Source organism: Excalfactoria chinensis, chromosome 5 (genome assembly GCF_039878825.1).
Source record: "Excalfactoria chinensis isolate bCotChi1 chromosome 5, bCotChi1.hap2, whole genome shotgun sequence".
In the NCBI taxonomy this organism is placed as follows: Eukaryota; Metazoa; Chordata; class Aves; order Galliformes; family Phasianidae; genus Excalfactoria; species Excalfactoria chinensis.
Genome location: NC_092829.1, coordinates 34,068,990 through 34,088,879, shown reverse-complemented (window position 1 = coordinate 34,088,879; position 19,890 = coordinate 34,068,990). Strand labels below are relative to the sequence as shown.

Genomic DNA, 19,890 nt, shown 5'->3' with positions numbered 1-19,890 from the left:
TGGCTATGGCTTTCGGCCCACTTTTAGATGGAGATCTCCTGCCAGGAGTTGCAGCTGGTGAACATGAGCTGGGAGCAGGCACAGAGGGCACCTTCAGCTGCCCTGCTCACATCCTAAATAGACACCTCTCTGCTAGACGGAGCACCCCACACCCTGCAGAGGCAGCAGCCTTAGCAGGAGAGAAGGTGAGGCACTGGCATGGGCTGCTCAGAGAGCTGTGGGTGCCCCATCCACGGAGATATTCAAGGCCAGGTTGGATGGGGCCCTGGGCAGCCTCATCTGGTGGTTGGCAGCTGCCCACAGTGCAGGGCTGGGGCTGGATGATCTTTGAGGTCCCTTCCAACATAAGCCATTCTATGATCCCATGATAATTATGAAATCCACCCTCAATGAGGCCCTAAAGGGTTAGGAGACACGCTACCGTCTCACCCACTTCCTTCCCCACCATATTTGGGCCACAAGTGGGTGAGCTGTGTGCTCTGGATCCCAACCACCTCCTCGCCTGCTCAAGTTCTAGAATAGCCCTCCATCAGATGAAGGATGGAGCAAAGTCATAGAGACAAACATTATTCCAGGGGAGAGAGAAAAATTGCCAGCGCTCTCCAGAGGGCAGCAGCAGTGGAGATTTAAATGGTCACAATGCAGTTTCCTCGAGACGTAGATGAAAACTGCTGCTGGGCTTTGCTTCTAAAATAATTAACACTCTTTACCTGGCATTAGTGTCGACCCCATGATGTAGCAAGGCCTTGCCATGCTTAAGTCAGCTGGAATAGTTTTCCCTTTGGAGTTGCATGCATTTGGGCACGTATGTGCATGCACCAAGGCAAACAAAATGTCTTTTCTGCTGTAAAAATCAGAGCTCATTACAGCCCTATAAGCCTTGTCATTTATCAACGACTCACGAGGAGTGGTGCCGCACAACCAGGAAACTTCACACAAAAACCTTGCCTCTTTGCCCTTCCATCTAGCTGCTGCCTAGCACTGGGTGGCTGGGATGGAGAGGGGACAGGGATGGGGCAGCAGCACATGCCATGCCTGTGCTGCTGCAGAGCACATGGGCTGCATCTGTCAGCCCCATGCTGGCACCAGATTGATGTCCTTCTTGTTCCTGATAAGGATCCAAAGTCTCCTCCGGGTCCCGGCAGCGATTCTTTTATCCTCCCTGATTGTGGCGTCCACGCTCCCAGCATCCCTGGGGATGCATCAATCGCAGAGCTGCAGGCGCCGTGCCGCTATCGGCAGCGATGATAGAAAAGCTACAGGAGCAGCTGTCATTTCTCCCTGTTTGCGTTTTGTTCTCAGGCTATCAGCAGGATGTTCCTGCCAGACACCCATCAATCTGCTGCAGCAAGGCCTGCCTCGGTCTGCAGGGCAGAAGGTACCAGTGCCGGTGCTGCCCGCTGCCCCTGTGGCACCTCCACCCATGGCCACCCACCTGTAGCCCCAGGGAAGCTGCTGCCAGTTCTGACTCCCTACAGAAACGCTCAGTTAGGAAGTGAGGTCTGACTTGCCACATGCTTTGCCAAGTTCTTTGGGATCTTCTGTGCCCTCTGGGAGTCCATAAAAAGCCCTCTGCCCCTGCCTCTTTCTTATCACCAGCATCACTACCTTGCACCAGAAGTCCAGTGCGTGTACTGCTGAAGCCAATGGGATGACTTGGGTGCTGATGGCGTTATCTCTGAACTGCGCTTTGGAAAGAAACCCAAGACATACAGGTGAGACCACCGAGCTGCTCCTGTACTTGGTCTTGTACTTGGGGAGAGCATATTGTGAACTCTGCCAACTGGCTCTGCTGCTCAGCACTCAGCTGTACTCCTCCGTGATGTGTATAAACAAGATAACAACAGTCCTGTGTCCTATTTAGTTCCTCTCCACCCACCACCAAGCCCGCAGGCAGTGCTTTGCCTCATTGCCCACAGCCCTAGGGCAAGGTGACCCGGCTGCTCCTACCCTGCAGCTCTGGAATGCGGTACCCACGGCTGGCTGGGAGGACATGGCCACCTCATTTGGTGCAAGACTCATCTTCAGGGCTCCATGCTATGCAGTCAGAGCTCCTACCAAAGCTGAGAGCTGCTCAGTGCCACATCAGAGAGCATTTTGTAGCCATTCATGCAGGAGCAATGAAACTACCGTGGTGAACTGATTCCTAAGGTTATGTCCCTGGAGCCCAGATGCATGCTCAGCCTCTTGCCATGCATAGCTCTTCCAGCCAAGCCTGTGTTACAAAGTTGCTAACCAAACAAATACCTCTCCATTCTGATGAGAATCTACATGCTTGTGCCTCCCTGAGCATTCTGGCTGCATATCCAATGGGACTTAGTGGAGAGTGGGATGTCCCCAGGCCTCCAGCACTTGCCACCCACATCCCCAGCCAGCAGTGCCCAGCGACACCCTATTTTTACATGACACAGCCGGACCATGTCACCTAGATCTGCCTTTAAGTATGGTAAGGAGCTGGAGCATGTTGCTCAGAGCTGAGATGGGTGCCCCATCCCTGGAAGCACTCATGGCGGATAGGACTGTGAGCACCCTGATCTAGTTGTAGGTGTCCCTGTTCATAGTTGGGCTTGATGGCCTTTAAGGGTCCCTTCCAACTCAGACGATTCTATGAGTCTATGATCTCTGTGTTACTTGCTTTTCTCCTCTGGTGGATGGGCAGAAAGAAAAGGGCTATCTATCTATCTATCTATCTATCTATCTATCTATCTATCTATCTATCTATCTATCTATCTATCATCTCCATCCTGTTTACAGACTCAAAATAATTAGAAACAGGTTGTTTACCTTTCTCAGTGTAGATAACTTCTTGACAGCCTTTGTGCACACTGTGCACTGCTCTTGCATCTCCCCCCCGCTGCTGTCTGGGATGCGTTCTGCACAGGAGGTACATCAAAGGCAGCGTAACATACCATGGAGATGCTACAGGGGGTACTAAGAACCATACCAATGACATTTTAAACTTGGGAAGAAAGAAAGAATGGGAAAAACTGTTCAAAACCTCTGCCTGAGAAGATGAATTTGCAGATGGATCTGGTTGTCGTTTGGGGTTGCCCCTTGGGGTACTGCCACCTGAGGTTCCTGCCTCTTCTCCCCTTTGGGTCCTTCCTCTTGACTTTTCTCACATGCCTCCACCTTGGGCTCATTCCTCCCGACTAAGCCACTGCTGTCAGGTCACAGGGGTGTGATGGGTCAGATCTGCACCATTCCTCTCTCCTGCTGCTGTTACCTGCCATAGGGGTGCATACGGACCTCCAGAAGACCTGGCATGCTTTTTCTGCCATTAATCCTGCAGGTGGGGGCTCAGCATCACGCTCTGTGCCTCCCCCCTTCCCATCACCACTCCCTGCTGTAAATAAGGAGCTTTGTCTCCTGCCAAATCCCCTGTCTGTGTTGGGGAATTGGGGTGAGCCAGGCGTAAAATGAAAATAAATCACTAATTCCTCCTAATAATGCCTGATTTCCTGATTTGATATCCCACATTAATTCTAATTACTCACCCGGAGTCAGGGCATTAATCAAGGCGTTAGAACTTCCCCCTGCTTAGCAACACACAGCCACCAGCAGCTGGCAGCCCGGCACGGCTTTGCCCATCACTACACTGTGCCATGGGGGGTCTTGGGGTGCCCCTGCCCCCCCATGTCCTCTGCAGCTCCAACACAGCTCTGCCTGCTTCTGCCAAAGGTAAACCTGATCCTTCCAGCTATGGTGCAATTAATGCTTCTTCTGATTCTTCTTTTTCACTTAGCGTTGAAAGGATGAATGCTGCATTTATTCACTAGCTGATTAATTTTTATTTTTTTTTTAGGAACTCATCAGTTGAATAAGCTTTAATTTGGATGGTGATTAACGGAAACATGTATAAACTCAGGATCTGCGCTGCATTCCATTGGCCTGCCTCACCTGTCCTAGATACAGGACAAAAGGCTCTCTCACATGCGCTGCTTTCTGAAAGCCACACCGTTCATTAAGGGCAGCGTTCAGCACAGCAGATGAGTTGGGCTCGTTGTCTGGCTCTGCATCCTGAAGGATTTTCAGAATGACAGACCTCAGTCTCTCAGATGTCACCTCTAGGACAAGAGCGGCAACGAGCCTTTCTGTGCTTTGGGTTCGCAGCTTCTCACATTTGACCGAGCTCATCCCTGACAGCATTTTCTCTGCACTTAGAGAGCCCATTACTGCTGCCAAAATCTATTTGGTATTTCATTTCAGGTCTCAGATGCCTCCTGAGCTGCTAACCTAGCATTAACTTCTGAGCAACAAGAATGCATTGTGTGAGCATTGCTATGCGCATGGCTCTAATATCGTACAGTAAATCCATGCCATGAGTTGATGTTTTGAATCCAAAGAGTTAATTTCTAAGAGAAATACAGCCCTAGAGCACATTCAACTAGCAGCATTATTTAGTTACATCCTGTTTCTGGGGCTTGGGCACCACGCTGGACATCTGTGCTTGAGAAAAAACAAAGCCCTCCCACTCTCAGCTCCAAAGGGGGCTGGGGTCTGATGGCACCAAACCCTGCTCCCTTCTGCACCCAGAGGTCAGCCCTCCCTGTCACCAAGCCCTCCAAAATGCTCCTGTAAAGAGACATCAATCATGTTGGTAAGAAGGCAAATGGAAAGCCACGCTGTAAGTTATGTGCATGAGGAGCCCACCATGTGCCAAGCCAGATGGGAATGGGGTGGCTGCTGCTCTGCATCTTTGGTGTGCAGTGCATCCATGTGGGATTCGCTGCCTTGCTCCCCCATTCCTCTCCTCCCCAAGCTGCAGGTCAGCGTTATACAGCCTGAGGTCGATGCATCCTGAAGGTGCTGTGAGCTATTTCTTAGTCTAAGTAAGAAAAGCAAGCCTCTTGTCAGCAGCCTTACAGCCAGCTTGTGGGAATTTGTGGCTCCATGGGAGTAATTTTAGGAGGTATGCAACTGGGACTGCTTACAAAGCTCAAGATGAGATGGATGTGCTCACCCAGGAGGGTTTTACAGCCTCCACACTCAAACTCCCCTTTATTCCCTGGCCGCTGCACAGAATTAATTACATTTCTGCATGCTAGCAGGGACCTATCACAGCAGAACTGCCATCAGACCAACCAATCCCTGCCCCACAGCCCCTCACCAGGAAGAGAGACCCCACACTATGCCACCAGATGCCAAGGGAGTCAGGATCAGCTGTCCCTGCAGCAAGCACCCCGTCCTCCCTGTTCCCTGCAGCAGCATGAGCAGGGACTCCATCACAGTGAATGGCCTTCCTGTCCCATCCCAGGTCTCTGCGTGCCACTAAATCATCTGGTTTGGAACAAATTCGCTGGGAAGAACTATAGCGAGTCAAGCAGAGGTCTGGGACACGGGAACAATGGCCCATAAAGCAAACACGCAGCAGTGCGCTCAGCTGCCGGGGATGCTGCTGGCACATGTGGTGGGGAAGATTAATATGCACCAAGTGAGCAGGAGCTGGGAGGGAAGCTCACAAGGTGCCTCTCATTAGCTCATCCTTCCAGCGGAATTAACGACTGCCAGGTTTCGCCCAGCCCTCTGCTATGGGTTAGTGAGAATGGAGCGCTGTGTGTGATGGGGGCTTCGGCTTCCTTGGGACCCTCTGCAGGGAGGGTCAGCTTCCAAAGTCTGGGAGTGGGCATTCCTGGGTGCCATAGGACAGTACTGCACAAAGGGCTGAGAGCTCAGGGCTCCCCAGAGGCAGGCAGCTTCACCTGTCCCACCTGCTGGTACCAGGGCTGGATGCTCAGCATCCCACAGCCTCATTACCTGCTGTTATTCCCTCCATGAGTGAACCCTTCTCTCTGCTATTTCCTTCCTGCTGCCTCTCCCCCACCTCCTCCTCCTCTATTCTTCAACTCAAGAGCCAAAATGAAAACACCTTCCCCAACAGCCACTGACAACAGCAGGAGGGAAGGAGCTCCATTCTCCTGATTTGCAAAGGAAGAAATATAGAGAAACATCTTGATAGCATCGTCACAAAAAAGCGGATGCTGTGCTGCGCTCAGGAGTCTCAGGGGACCAGGGCTCCTCTCCTCTGACTGTTTGAAGCTGCTCAGTCTCCGGGGATCTCAACAGCTCCAAAGCTGCTGCCATGGAGCGAGAGAAATCAGACACATTCTCTGTTGGGGAAGGCTTTCCTGCAGCAATCAAAGGATGCTGCACAGCAGCGGCACACACAGGGTATGGCCAAGGAGTGGGAAGCCAGAGCACGTGGGAATTGCTGGGGAAGAATTCACTTCCACAGTGAATGGTTTTCCTCCCTTCTCTGCCAGGGACTGGGGACTCTGCTGGGGAGCTCTTGGGCCACCCTCCTGCCCATGGTTGTCACAGCCCTGAAGCCTGTGGCACCTTTGGCTAGAGTTGATGCTAGAGGTTCTGCAGGGGGATTCGATAGCCTGACACCAGCACACACTCTGCACTGCATTTATGGGTGAGAGCTTCAGGTGGTCACCCACACTCATCAGGAACTTGTTGGCTTTAAGGGAGCTTTCCCCTCCCTGTGACCTCAGTTGTGCTCCCTTACAGATAAGTTACAGTTTCTACTCTACCAACAGCTCCAGCAAACCCACTGTGTGCATTCCCATGGCGCAAAGCTGAGCACAGAACCATGTATAGACGCACCCTTTGCATTCAAACCTTGTGTCCTCCATGACCTGAAATACTCATTCAGCTATCATTACATGGGTAACAATGCCCATGAACAATGCACAGAGGTCTCCGCTCTTCCTCATTGCACCAGCTGCAAGGCTCACAGCACTGCTTTCTGAGAGATCCCTTTACATTTCCTTAAGATTCACTCAAAAGCTGCCATAAGACCACAGTTTTAAGCAAAACACAGTTCTCCACAGTGCTTTGATCTTCCCATCGCTTGGCTCTTTCTACAGGACTAGGATGTCTCTCCCTTTGAAGCCATGGGCATTCAGCTCTCACTGGTTTGCAGCAGCACCTGGAGCCCCGTACAGACCCGAGAACCCCATGATGGCAGAGCTTGCTGCTGAGACAGCACTTCTATCCCCTCGCTTGTGGAAAGGCCTGTCAGCACCTGTCTGCACTGCTCACGGTGCCGCCAGCCCCTGCCCACCTGATGCCGGGGCTGTGGGATGGCAGAGCTGAGCCCCCTCCCTGCTGCCCACTGCCGCCGCTATTTCCCAGCCTCTCTGTTTTTCCAGCCCCGATATCACTTTCCCTGGTGTTGCCATAACAACTGGCATTAAGAGCTTGTTGACATTGCCCCGTTGCACTAATTGCACAATTTCCCATCACTGTTACACGCCAGTTATTTCCTTCCAAGGGCTGGAATCGCCTTTGGCCACCTTTCTTGCTCCCAGCCTGCCACCCTGGGACCAGTTAGAGAGCCGGAACGGGGGAGCAAACAATCCCAAAATGCCCTGGGGAGGTCATTTAGCCCGCTCAGTGCAGCTGAGACCACGTGGCTCTGGCACGAAGAGCTCAGGATGGTTTGTCTGCACCAGTGCTCCCACCGCTGTGCTGTGCCTGCAATGGAAAGATGCAGGGATGGGTGTGCAAGACTGGGACAGAGCTCATGGCCAGCCCTGAGTGCTCCTATCCTCAGGGAGCAGCTCTCGTCCCCCTGGGTCACAGTGGCACGAGGCTGAGCTCAGAGGTTTTGATCCTTGCTCTGATGGGGAGGAAGAGATGAGAAGGATCGATCGCATCGACCTGGCAGAGTTCTCAGCGATGCTGGGGTCACCTTGAGACCCAGCCCCTGGCTCTCCATTCCCAGCCACATTTCCATGTGGCCACCACAGGCAGCAGTGCCTCATTGTGGGACCTTCTCCATCCCTCTGGCCACAGGGTGAGGGGCACATGGGGAGCTCCCTGCAGCTGCCCATCTCTCCTCCACCCACAGCACGGCTGCCCTGTTGTGTTCCTCAGCAATTTATCACCAAGACACTTACTTTATAAATATTAAATGAAGGGCTCCATAAATTTTTAACACAGAAATAAAACTGCATTTGGTGAAGGAAAAGAAAAGAAACACACAAAGAAACCAACCACTCTCCTCACTCTTTCCCATTGCTTTCCTCCCTTCTCTTGGCCTTCCCCTGGGATAAGACAGCACTGTGCTCGGTCCCAGGGCTATGAACAAAAGGCTGGTGCCCAGCAGGGGCACGGCACTGGATGCTTGTCAGTGCAACCATAAAAACACTGTGTTCTGAGCCTCACTCCACAAGGCAATACTGATACACTGCCTGTGCTCATCTCTCTTCTTCAGTACTTGCTTTGAACCACGTCTTGGGTCCGAAGGACCACATGGGGGTCATCCATTAGGTCACCTATTGAAGCCAGGCTTGCTGCTGTCCCTCTGCTCCCCTTGTTGCATCCCATCCCCATCCCTATGGCTATGGAGGAGGCTGAGGATGGCGTGGTTGCCCAGGATCACAGATCTGGGGCCGGCCCCAGGAGCTGCAGAACCGTGCATCCCTTGCTGCCAGCTCTCCGCAACCACAAGCATGGATGAATCATTAGGACAAGTGCTACTACAGCCTGAGCGCAAATGAGGGAAGATTGGGCCTTTGGCAGATAACAGCTCTTTGCTCAAGTGTGCTGCTCTCCTGCACTCACTGCTCAAGCAGCCGCACTGCCGCTCCCTGGGGCCAGCACGTGGCTCTGCAGCCTCCAAATTCCTCACAAGAGTTCATCACTGCCAGGACAGCTCCAGCAGCATGGGATGATTTTGGGGCAAGGGGTGCCCCATCCCAGCTCTCTGCTCCCGGAGCCCCTGCACTGTGCAGTGGGAGCAGCTCAGCACCGCTGCCAGGGGGCTGAGGGATGCAGCAGCAGGATGCTGATGGCCCCAGCTGCCAACCCATGCGGAAGAGCCAAAGCAGGAACTAATAAAAGTGATTTTGAAAATAATAACGGCAACACACGTTATTAAAGTTGGGCGCTGGGCTTACTGAGCCTTTTCCCGGCTTCTGTCAGGTGGTGGGATTGCCCCAGACACCGGGGCAGGGTGTATGACAAGGAGAGACAACGATCAATTTTTAATATTGCATATTTAAGCAGGCTCGGGCTCCAATCCGTCATATCCCCCGGCTTTCCCTAAAATTAATCTTCAATAGCTTATCGAGAACTTCAGAAAATTAATATCCAGCATTTCACCTTAGGGGAGCAGCACTTTCTCTGGATGAATATGCATGCAGGAGGGAGAGAGCGCGACGGAGCATCTGCCTGCAGGACTTGGGCTTCAAAAGAGGATTTCAGCCGAACCCTTCCACACCCGAAGGACCGAGCGCTGCGGGGCTGGGATGGCGCAAACAGAAGCAGCCGCTCCCAGGCTGCACTACACGTGCCTACAGGAGGCTTCAGCTCTGTACAAAGGACCCCAAATGAATGAATCTGCCCTTAATGCCAGGCCACGGGAGCATAAAGAGGAACAGAACGGGTTGTTCCCCTGCTGTCTGATGCCAGGGAGCCCAGCATCTGTATTCCCACTCCCAAGCCCAGTAGCTCTGACCCTGAGGCTGGGCAGGGCTCGTGGCACTGAAGCATGGCATGTTCACCAGTGAATGCTTCTTTATTGCAGGGCCCCGGAGCAGCTCCCTGGGAGGCAGCCCTGCTGCCAAACGGTGCCCAGGAGCCAAGAAAGGAAGCAAAGCCCAATTTCTCATCCCCAGGAGGGAATGGAGAGCAAAGGGGGACAGGCAGCTGTAGAGAACCAAAGGACTTCCTACACTGTATCACCAGTTCCCCCATTAAACGGGCCCTGTGGCAATGGGATTAAGGGGTCAGGAAGCACGGGGCCACATCTGAGACTGGATTACCATCTGCACGAGAATTAAATAGGGATTATCTGCAGCCCAACAGGCACAGCTGGGGCCAGGTCACGGGGCTGTCTGATCCCCTTTTCCTAGCAGGACCTCCATGGCCATCAAGGCTGGCTTCAATGCCCCTCATGCCCCTGCATCTCATCCCGCAACAGCAACAGCCAGCAGTGGAAGTGCAGTGCTGGAAGTGGTTCTATCCCTCAGAAGGAGTAATTATGAATCTCCATAAAGAGAGCACTTATCATGATGTGTTCATCTTCCCTGACACCTCCCGTACAGTGCCCTGGCTGCATTCTGCAAACACTAATTAATTAAGTCATATACCTTTGCTGGGAGTACTCCTGCCTGCTGCCGGGGAGTGCTGCAGGGCCAACCATCCCATGCATCCCTGTGGGAACAGGGCTGGGAGCCTGTATGAGGCACACAGGTGGAGCCGCAATGGGGAAACCAATGCCTGGAAGAGGACATCACAGCAGGTAATGAGAAATAAAGAAATGAGCCTGAAAGGGCTGCTGGGAGCAGATGGCTGGAGGTGTAACAACAGAAACTAAGAAAGAACCCTTCCCCCCAAAAACAAACAAAGCAAATGTTACGCCGACAATAAAAACGAAGCCTCCAGGGGTAATTTGGGGAATTACAGATCAGTAAATCGCACATCTGTGTGCACCAAATTGATTGGAATGATAATTAAAACCAGAACATCTCATAATACGGCCCAGTGTGCTCATCTCAGAAGAAGCTCCCGTCTCACTAATCTCCTGGATTTCCTCAAACACCGCAGCCCAGTGATGGATGAGGCACAACAAGGTGAGTATTTGTTTTGGTCTCCTCTGACATGAAGCAGTGCTGGCAGCTGCTGGGAAGCAGGAGACCCTGGCTCTTCTTGCTTGGGAGGCCAGCGAGGAGCTGAGAGCGGGAGGATAACAGGTTGGGCTTTGGGTTGGTGAGGGATTAACTGCAGTGAGTCTGGATCTGCTCTTGGCTTCCACTGCTAAGTCATTAGCAGCTAAGATAGAGGAATGGGGGTAGGGAATAGGAGCACACCCTGGTTTGGGTGATTCATAACCACCGGAGAGAGTGAGGAGCTCTGGTGATCTCTTGACATGCCGCATGGATGGGAACCACACTGACAAATTGCATTAGTGCCAATAAAAGTAAAGAAATATGTGAGCCTGATGGAACTGGGAGGGCTCCTGCATCGTAGAAGCATTAAGGTTGGAAAAGACCATCTAGTCCAGCCACTGACCCATCCCCACATGTTATTCTCAGTATCGGCTGCAGAGGGGCATGGGCTGCCCTAGGAATGGGTCTGTGCAAGGGAACATGAGCAGGAGGCCAGGTGATGAGATGCAGAGACATGAAAGGAAAATGTCACTTTGACTACAGGGTGGGTTGTTTTTGTTTTTTTTTTCCCCCAGGAAACAGCTGTTTGAGACCAGAAACTCAATGAGACTCTGTGCTGGATTAACCATACGCACAAATGTCAACAGAAGCCAGAGCATCCCCATTTCCAGTGATATTCTGTGATGGGGATGGGATGCCTTGTGCATGGGGCTGACCACCAGCATCCCACGCTGTGTTCTGGCTGAGTGAGAGCTTTCACTGTTCCAGGGCCACCCCGCCATTGAGCAGGAGAAGGATGCAAGCACCATGCAGCACCAGGCTGAGGCTACCCCATGCCAGGGTGAGAAGGGTGGGAGGGACACTCCTGCCCCATCCCACATTGGATGCAGGATGAAGTGTTCCTGATCGCTTTGAGTGGACACCACTTTCCTCTCCTCCACATCAGCCCTGTGTCTCACCTTGCTCAGCACCATAGAGATGGAGCTTATTACACAGAAGAGCATTTCTGCCACTCCCCTGTGCTCCTGTCATATCCATTTCCCGTCAGAGTAGGGAGGAGCCCTTCGGTGCCCCAGTGAGCAGCCCATATGAGGCTGTCTGCACTCTTAAAAGAGAGAACTCTTCCCCTGTGCTCCCCTCCCTGCTCCTCTCTTCCACATCCATCATCATTAGCAGCCATAAACGTCAGAGCCGCAGCCATTAGGCTGCTGGTCCTGGATAAATAATGCTTTTCATATTTAATTTACAAGTGGCTGCAGATCTTCTTTGGGGTGCGGGGGTTAATTAAGAGCCAAATTAGATGGAAACGCTTCTCCCCAAGGAAAGTCAATTAAACCTCCCTGGCAAGGACCCAGGGCTGGGCACAACTTCTCCTATAGGGCAGCTCCTGAGCACATCTGGAGCCCGAGCAGCTCACAGGGCCAGGATGGCCCAGCACCAAGGGCTCGGTGAGAGGTGTCCGGGCCCATCCCCCTCCTGCTGCAGCAACGCACCGCCGGACATTCCCCGGGGAAGCAGATCTCAGCAGGATCTCACCGCGACCCCGCTCTGCAGGTGGCGGCTGCTCCTGGCCGCCTCCCAGCCATCTGCACGCCAAAGCAGCACCCGCTGCAAATCACAGCAGCTCTGCAAACAGCAAACAAGCAGCTGGCAGCCTGCGTGTGCCTGATAGCCTTCCTGCGCCTGTGTGTCGGCACAGCTCTTTCCTTCCTGAGACAAGGCTGCGTGTGGAGCAGCGCTGCTGGAACAGAGACAACACCAAAAAACAACCACCACTACAAAGCTTCTAGAGAAGGAAGTGAGATCCTTGGGGATGGCAAGGGAGTTTGTGTGCATGGACTTCCTAGAAACATTAAGACAGAAGCGCTCAGCGTCAGTGCACAGCATCCTGCAGAGATGTGTCCACCCGTGCGGGACCACTCACTTAGATGTCCCCCAGCAGGGAAGCATGGCAGCTCCATCCCAAACACCACTACTTTGGCCCCCTGGGCACAGGCTCACCCAGAGTCAGCTCCAGCTGGGCAGGGCAGCCCCGGAGCAAAGCTAACACAGAGCATGGTGGATGTTGCTGGATTTGGGATCCCGAGCTAGAAATCCCTGAGAGCTCCCCTCTGCCTGGAGTCAAGGCCTTCAGCTGAGCCTTGTGCCAAAACTCTGCTGCCCCAGGATGAGGTTGTTCCCACGTGAGCTGGGCCACCAAGCTTGCAGAGGCCATCGCCCTGCTGCCAGTGCCACCAGCATGGGGACAGTGGCACATGGTGCCACTGCTGGGTGTCTGCCCATGAGCTGGCTGCCTTCAGAGAGCCCCTGTGAGCACCAATATTAATGATGTTCCTTTTGATATGCAAACGGAGCGCTCATTACACCTTGCTCTCACCCCGCATCCTCCAAGCTGCTGTTAATTAAAGAGCGTGCAGGCAGCAGGCAGAAAATTATCATCGTCGCCTGCAACATAAACCAACAATGCTCCAGTGGCCCACCCCCATGCAGCAGCAAGACAGACAGACAGACCAACAGACGGACAAACCCACCCTGCCCAGCCAACCCTGAAGGCCACCCTCCAGTACCTGAAGCCATTAGCACAGAGGTAGGATGATGGGCAGGAGCTTCACAGAGCTGCATGAGCCCCAGCAAGCACTTTGGGGAGGAGGGTAGGGTAAGTTGGATAGGAGGCAGGTGGGCGAGGATGCCCAGCAACTCACAGCTGAGGTCCTGCCCCTAAATCTGTAGCAGGTGGAAGGAAGAGAGCTGCAGCCTGAGCTTGGCACTGCTTGGGCTGAGGATGGACCAAAGGAACCATTAACAAACAGAACTCCTTATCACAAACATGTTAACTAGGGGAAAACTGAAAGAAGTAGTATAATGCTCTGTATGGCTTTTCGTGCCCATACATCTACATGGAAAGGTCTTGGGTCAGTTCCTGCTGGTGAGCTGCCAGCAAGACATCACAGCGCTGGTGGTTTTCAACCACCCAGCGAAAGCCCACTGCTCACAGTTGGACAAGGTCCACCCAAAATCCAGTTCACTGCTGCCCAATGGGAGAAGCGAAGGGGATGGAGAGGACCCAGTGACAGCACCCCCTGCCCCCAGATCCTGGCTGTGCCCATCCTTGGTTGCATGTCAGCAATGGGAATGGCCATGGGCACATTCCTCTTCCCGCTTTACCGTTGGTTTATGGCAGACCCTCCCAGGCAGTTATGTGGTTAAGATACACTTTTTGAACCATAACTCAATGCAACAGGAGAAAACACAAGGGTTCCGTGGAAATCTGCTCAGGTGACTGCGGGAATGTGAGTCTTTGGGGTGGCCTTTGGGCTCAGAGAAGCATTAGCAGCCTGGCTGAGACCTGCGTGAAGCAGTGGGACCTGAGGGCTGGCACAGGGTATGGAGCAGCCATGGGGGCTGGCACTGCGGGCAGGGGGATAACTACTGGAACGGGCTGCCTAGGAGGCGGGGTAGTCCCTGTCCCCAGAGAGGTTTATGAACAGTGGCACTGTATATGTGGCACTGAGGGCCGTGGTAGTGGGCATGGTGGTGGTGGTGGGTTGGTGGTCGGACGCGGTTATTCCTACCTTAACGATTTTATGATTCTCGTGGTAGCGTTCACTGGGCTGTGGTGGGTTCCTGCTGCAGGACCACGAGGGAGGATACGTATACATATATACACGTCTGAGGAGCAGAGCGCGCCGCAAAACGAGCACATGCCGGCAAACGGAAGGGCAGCTCACGCCCCCACCCATCGACCGCCCCCTGGGCCCTCCGCTGTGCTGCGCCTGCGGAGCTCCGGGACGCATCCCAGGGGGGAAAAGAGAAAAATAACTGTAAAATCGCTAAAAAGAAAAAAGGGGAAAACTCGGGGGGGACTTCGCAGCTCGGCAGAGATCGGGGCTGCGCTGCCGGGCGGCCCAGACGAGGGAGAGAACAGGGGAGGAGGGAGGGGAGAAGTAGCGCAGCCCCCTCCCGGCCCTCCCCTCGCCTCTCCCTGGCACCGAGCGCGGCCGAGGGGCGTGGAGGGGCGGCCCCGGCCGGCAGTGGGCGCGGGCAGGGCGGTGCGCGGAGCTGGGCCCCCGCGGCGCGGCGCGGCTCGGCTCGGCGGAGCTCCGCCAGCGGGGCTCGGCGTGCCCGGCCCGGCAGCCGCGGCGCGGGGCCGCCGGGGATGCGGGGGGAGCTGGCCGCGGCGCCGCGCCAGGTAAGGGCGGCTAGAGCGGTGCCCCGCGGCGCGGCTCTGCCCGGGGTCCTTCACCGGCCGGCAACTTCGCCGTGCCGGGCGAGGGCGACGGGATCGCCGCCGTCCCGCGGCCGGGCGGAGGGAAAAGGATGCGGCGGAACTCGGGGGGTCGAAGCTGCGAGGGTCCTGGCGCTGCGGGAAGGGGCGGCTGCGTGGGCCAGGGTCGCTCCTCGAGGAGAGGAGCCCCCCAGGTCCTGCAGGGATGATGATGCTCGCGGGCAGCGAGGAGCTCAGGGGGAGCGTCATCGGAGCGGCTCATCCGGGCGGCCGCATCCTCGGGAGGAGCGATGCAGTTGAGCAGATGAGAGATAAACAGGCGCAGGTGGATGCTGCGATAAGAAAACTCCGGGACCGACTCGGGAGCGTTTAATTAACAGGGAAGGCGAATGCTGAATGCCAGGAGGAGGGGAAACAAAAGAAACCCCGGCGACAAGCTCCGCGATTTCAGTGCTGCTCCGAGCGGGCAGCGACCTGCGGGGTGCGCGCAGTGCGAACGATCTCTCGGTCCCTCGGAAACGCGGCCGGGATGGGGACGGGGGTCGTGGGAGGAGCGAGCGGTCGATCCCGAGCGCGGCGCCCCGAGCCCTGTCCTGCGGGAAGTGCCGTGGGAGCGGCGGTGCACGTGGAGAGCTGAGCGAGTCCCGGAGGGAGCCGCGGCCGGAGGGGAGCGCGGAGCGTGGTGTGCAGCGGTGCCGAGCGCTCGCTGCCGCCCGCCGGGATGCCTCTGCCGCGGTCCCACCGCCGGGCGCTGAGCCGCGCCGCTCGGCCGTGCCTCTGCCCCGGGCGGGTGGGCTGCCGTAGTGTGCAGAGGCGCGGGCACGACCAAGCCGACCCGACCGCGTGGGATTCCGCCCCGCAGCCCGTCCGCAATGTGTCCCGTTGCCGGGAGAAGTCGGGGGACACCGGGAGCGGTGGCGGGTGCCCGACCGAGAGTTGTTCTGCAGCGCTGCGGCTCTTCGTGCCCGGACGGAGGGAGCGCGGCCGTAGCGGTCGCAGCCGCTTTCGGGGGCTGCCCGGGGAAGGAACGCCGCGTCCGGAGCGCCGCTCGTCGTAGCGGCCGTGCCGTGAACCCCACGGTTCACGTACTCGGAGCGCTACGGGGACCCGCTCCCTGCGGAGCCCGCTGCAGTGCTGCCCGCCGGGTGCTGCGGCAGCGCGAGTGCCGGGAGAGCTGCTCGTCCCGCACCTCGTCCCGCGTCCCTTTCCGCGCCTCTGGGAGCGCGCCCGGGCGACCGCGCCCCGCTCCCCGCCCTCCTCGCCCCCCCTGGGCGGCTGCCGCTCTGGGTTGCGGTTTCCAGCTGGTCCCAAAGTCCTGAGTCACTGCGCGGTTTCCATGGAAACAAGCGGTGATGGGATCGGGGGGTACAGGGTGCCGGCTGTGGGATCGGCGTGCGCCCGGCACCGCACCGTCCCGAAGCTCCGCACCTCCCGTCGGGGAATAGGAGCAGAGATTGGGAGGGCGGGCGACCGTGTGCGAGCCGTCCTCTCGCCGCAGGGGAGTTGGGTCTCTGTGTAAAGGGTGCAGTGTGGCTGGCCAGCACTAGAGAGCAGGAAAGAGGTCCCGCTTGGCAGCTTCCACTCAGAAGATGGCACATCCCGGACCTCTCTTGAATAGGCAGACCTGGAAAAATAGAAAAGCCTTGGAAAAAGTGTCGACCTGGAGCTCCAAAAGAGTTTGGAGAACCTTGTGGAGCCTCCAGGCCTACACTTTTTCTGAAGAACATTCCGTATGCCTGCAAGTCCTGGCTGGAAGCATCTCTGGTGGCGTGCCAGCCTCTTGCTGTTGTCTTCTCCTCTGAGGCAGGCTCTGCAGCATGTGGCTGGGACCCGTGTGGTTAGACCGGATGTGTGTTCACTATGGCAGGGTGTTTGCCAGTAGTAGGAATGCTCCGGTCCTTGCTCACCCCATGCCTTCTCTGTTGGGTTGCAGACACCAAGACGACCTGTGAAGAAGCCCCATGAAGGTGACCAGCCATGCAATGTTCCTGGAAGGCTGTCCTCCTACTAGCCTTGGCATCCATTGCGATCCAGTACACAGCAATCCGCACCTTCACCGCCAAATCCTTCCACAGCTGCCCCATCCCCGTGAACTGCAGCCTGAGCCAGGATGCTGATGCAGCCGAGCGGCTGTGTGATGAGAGCCCCACTTTCACCTACAATCTCTCCACCAGGAAAACGCATGTCCTCATCCTTGCCACCACCCGCAGCGGTTCCTCATTCGTGGGACAGCTCTTTAACCAGCATTTCGACGTCTTCTATTTATTTGAGCCCCTCTACCATGTGCAGTACACGCTGATTCCGAAGCTGACTCAGAGCAAGAGCACAACGGACCGGCGGGTGATGCTGGGGGCCAGCCGTGACCTGCTGCGCAGCCTGTATGACTGCGACCTCTACTTTCTGGAGAACTACATCAAGCCCCAGCCCATCAACCACACCACCGACCGTCTCTTCCGCAGGGGAGCCAGCAAGGCCCTGTGCTCACCGCCAGTCTGCGAGGCCCTGGGCGCTGTCGATCTCCACCTGGAGGAAGGTGACTGCGTGAAGAAGTGTGGCACCCTGAACCTGACGCTGGCCACTGAGTCCTGCAGAGAGCACGGGCATGTGGCCATCAAAACCGTGCGAGTGCCCGAGGTGAGTGACCTGAGGGCGCTGGTGGAGGACCCGCGACTAAACCTGAAGGTGATCCAGCTGGTGAGGGACCCGCGGGGCATCCTGGCATCCCGCAGCGAGACCTTTCGGGACACCTACCGGCTCTGGAGGATCTGGGACGGCACTGGCAGGAAGCCCTACAACCTGGACGTCACCCAGCTCACCACGGTGTGTGAGGACTTCTGGAACTCCGTTTCCACTGGCCTCAACCGGCCGCCGTGGCTCAAGGGCAAGTACATGCTGGTGCGGTACGAAGACCTGGCCAAGAACCCCATGAAAAAGACCGAGGAGATCTACGATTTCCTGGGCATCCCCATGGACGGCAACGTCGAGCGCTGGATACAGAACAACACGCGAGGGGACCGCTCCTCATCCAAGCACAAGTATGGGACGGTGCGCAACTCGGCAGCGACGGCGGAGAAGTGGCGCTTCCGTCTGTCCTATGAGATTGTGGCGTTCACACAGCGCGCCTGTCAGCAGGTGCTGGCACAGCTCGGCTACCGGGCCGCCCGCTCTGAGGAGGAGCTGAAGAATCTCTCCATCAGCCTGGTGGAGGAGAGAGACTTCCTGCCCTTCTCTTAAGGCCGGGCTCCGTTTTTGATATGGACCGTTTCAAACTGTTGCCTTATTTTGTTTTCTTTTGTTTGGTTCCTCCCCGCCCTTCTTTCTCGTCTTCTTCTCTCCAAAATTTGCACTAAATCTTGAGCGGGAATCTCAATGGAGTTCAGAGGAAGCGATTCTTGCCTCTCAACACGTTTTGGGCGCACGAGGAATCGGGTCTCTCCAATCAAGAGCTAGAACTGTGGATGGGTAACAATGTTTACAAAACACACAAAAATGTATAAAGCAACCTTCAAGCTTTCCAAACCGAAGGGTACCTGGGGTACTGTACTTTTGCACTGTTTACTTTTACAATGTAAGAGGTAAATATAATTTATGAATGGCATTGTCCCCTCCAGAATAACCCCCTTGTCCCCCATTGAGCAGGTTAGACTGGAAGCTGAACGCGGAGCAACCTCCTTGTCTCAGATCTCAATTCAATATATCTGTTGGAGTTACGTTATGGGGCTGAATGGGCGGTCAGCTGCTCCTACATGGTTGTTTGGTAACACCTGTGATACTTCTTTGTGCCAAAATCCCACAACAGGAAAAATTAAAAAAAAAAAAAAAAAAAGAAAAAAAAGGGAAGAAAGTGATTGGGTGGTTTGGTAGAAGCCCATCACAAATGCTTTATTTCTGTGTTTTCTGTAAATAAAAGTGCAATAAAACTGACCTGGAGGTGAAGTTCGACTGAAAGACCTCAGTAAGCACTGGGGGTGGGTGTACCCGCCGGCAGTGGCTGACATCTGCAGATCCACCTGGCTCCCAGTGCAGTGGTGTCAGGCCGGGCTGGAGACCAGTACATCCCCACAAGGATGGCAGGGAGCTGCGAGCCGTTTCCTTCAGCAAGCACACGTTTGCATCTGAGCCGTGTAGCAATGCAAGCAGTGAAGCCAAAAGTGAGAACCTGTGGTTACTTCCAGGCATGATAGCTCGCTGATGTGCTCAGCTGAATAGACCCACAGCCCCAGCACAGCCCTTTCAACCTGTCCCCACCGTGTTCCTGTTGGTCTTATGTGCCCGCCCCATGCCACATTCAATACTATTCACACAAGTATTGTTGTGTCGTACCCTGGAGGACAGAGAGAAGTTCTCCAAGTTCAGGTCATTAAACAGCCAGAATAAGAACAAGCAACCAAAAAGATTCTCCTGGAGATCACCTTTGGTAGCTGGTAGCAGAGGCAGGAACCCTCACACTCCAGGCACCCCACATCCTTGGGGCTGAACAGGGCAGTAGGACAGGGACACGGTGATGTTGCAAGGCTGCAGAGCAGAGCACTCAAGAGCCTAACACAAGATTCCTGTCTGTTCAGACCTTGCCTTCTGACCAACTTCTCCAACCCAACAGGGACACCATCCTCCTGACAACCTAACCCTGCAAGCAAAGTCCACAGACTGGCTGCAAGAACCAGACCCCAAGAGGAAGGAGAAGGGAAACTCCTCCCTCTCCTCCCCCTTTTAAAGACCTCTGGAGGAACAGGTGCAGCTGCTACACAAGGTCAGCTTGTTAGGGGCATGTAGCAAATCGGCTTAATTTGGCAAACCTGCCTGAGCTGGGTAGGGGATGGAGAAATTATGAACAGTGATGGTCAATCTGATGGCTTTCATCAACCACCTCTGCTGTCTGCATGGTGACATGCCTAGCCTGTGAGCAGAATGGGCACAGCACGCTTTGCAATGAACGCTTGCTTCATTCACTGCCCCTGGCTGGTCTGGGGGCAGTTCTGGGGTGAGCTCCACCACCCCAGGCACTTTCTCCTTCATTTTCCACCACCAGTGAAGCATCAA

General features: G+C 55.3%; 2 protein-coding genes across 4 annotated transcripts in view; one reads left to right on the top strand and one right to left on the bottom strand.

Moving 5' to 3' along the window:
* The window catches only part of CRY2 (cryptochrome circadian regulator 2), a 44,604-nt gene extending 30,217 nt beyond the window's left edge, over positions 1 to 14,387 (bottom strand). Inside the window, exon 1 of the mRNA XM_072339129.1 lies at positions 14,198 to 14,387. Coding sequence (XP_072195230.1) covers positions 14,198 to 14,328 — 131 coding nt within the window. The 5' untranslated portion in view covers positions 14,329 to 14,387. The remainder of the gene's footprint in view (positions 1 to 14,197) is intronic.
* Positions 14,388 to 14,708: 321 nt separating this feature from the next.
* On the top strand, positions 14,709 to 18,786 carry CHST1 (carbohydrate sulfotransferase 1). 3 transcript variants are annotated; one of them, XM_072339122.1, is made up of 2 exons: positions 14,709 to 14,814; positions 16,784 to 18,786. In XM_072339122.1, the coding sequence occupies exon 2, from the start codon at positions 16,828 to 16,830 to the stop codon at positions 18,082 to 18,084; it is 1,257 nt and encodes a 418-aa protein (XP_072195223.1). In that variant the 5' UTR covers positions 14,709 to 14,814; positions 16,784 to 16,827; the 3' UTR covers positions 18,085 to 18,786. The 3 variants fall into 3 exon arrangements, with proteins under 3 accessions (XP_072195223.1, XP_072195225.1, XP_072195224.1); XM_072339124.1 differs by lacking the exon at positions 14,709 to 14,814 and adding an exon at positions 14,965 to 15,175; XM_072339123.1 differs by lacking the exon at positions 14,709 to 14,814 and adding an exon at positions 15,130 to 15,331.
* Positions 18,787 to 19,890: the final 1,104 nt, after the last annotated feature.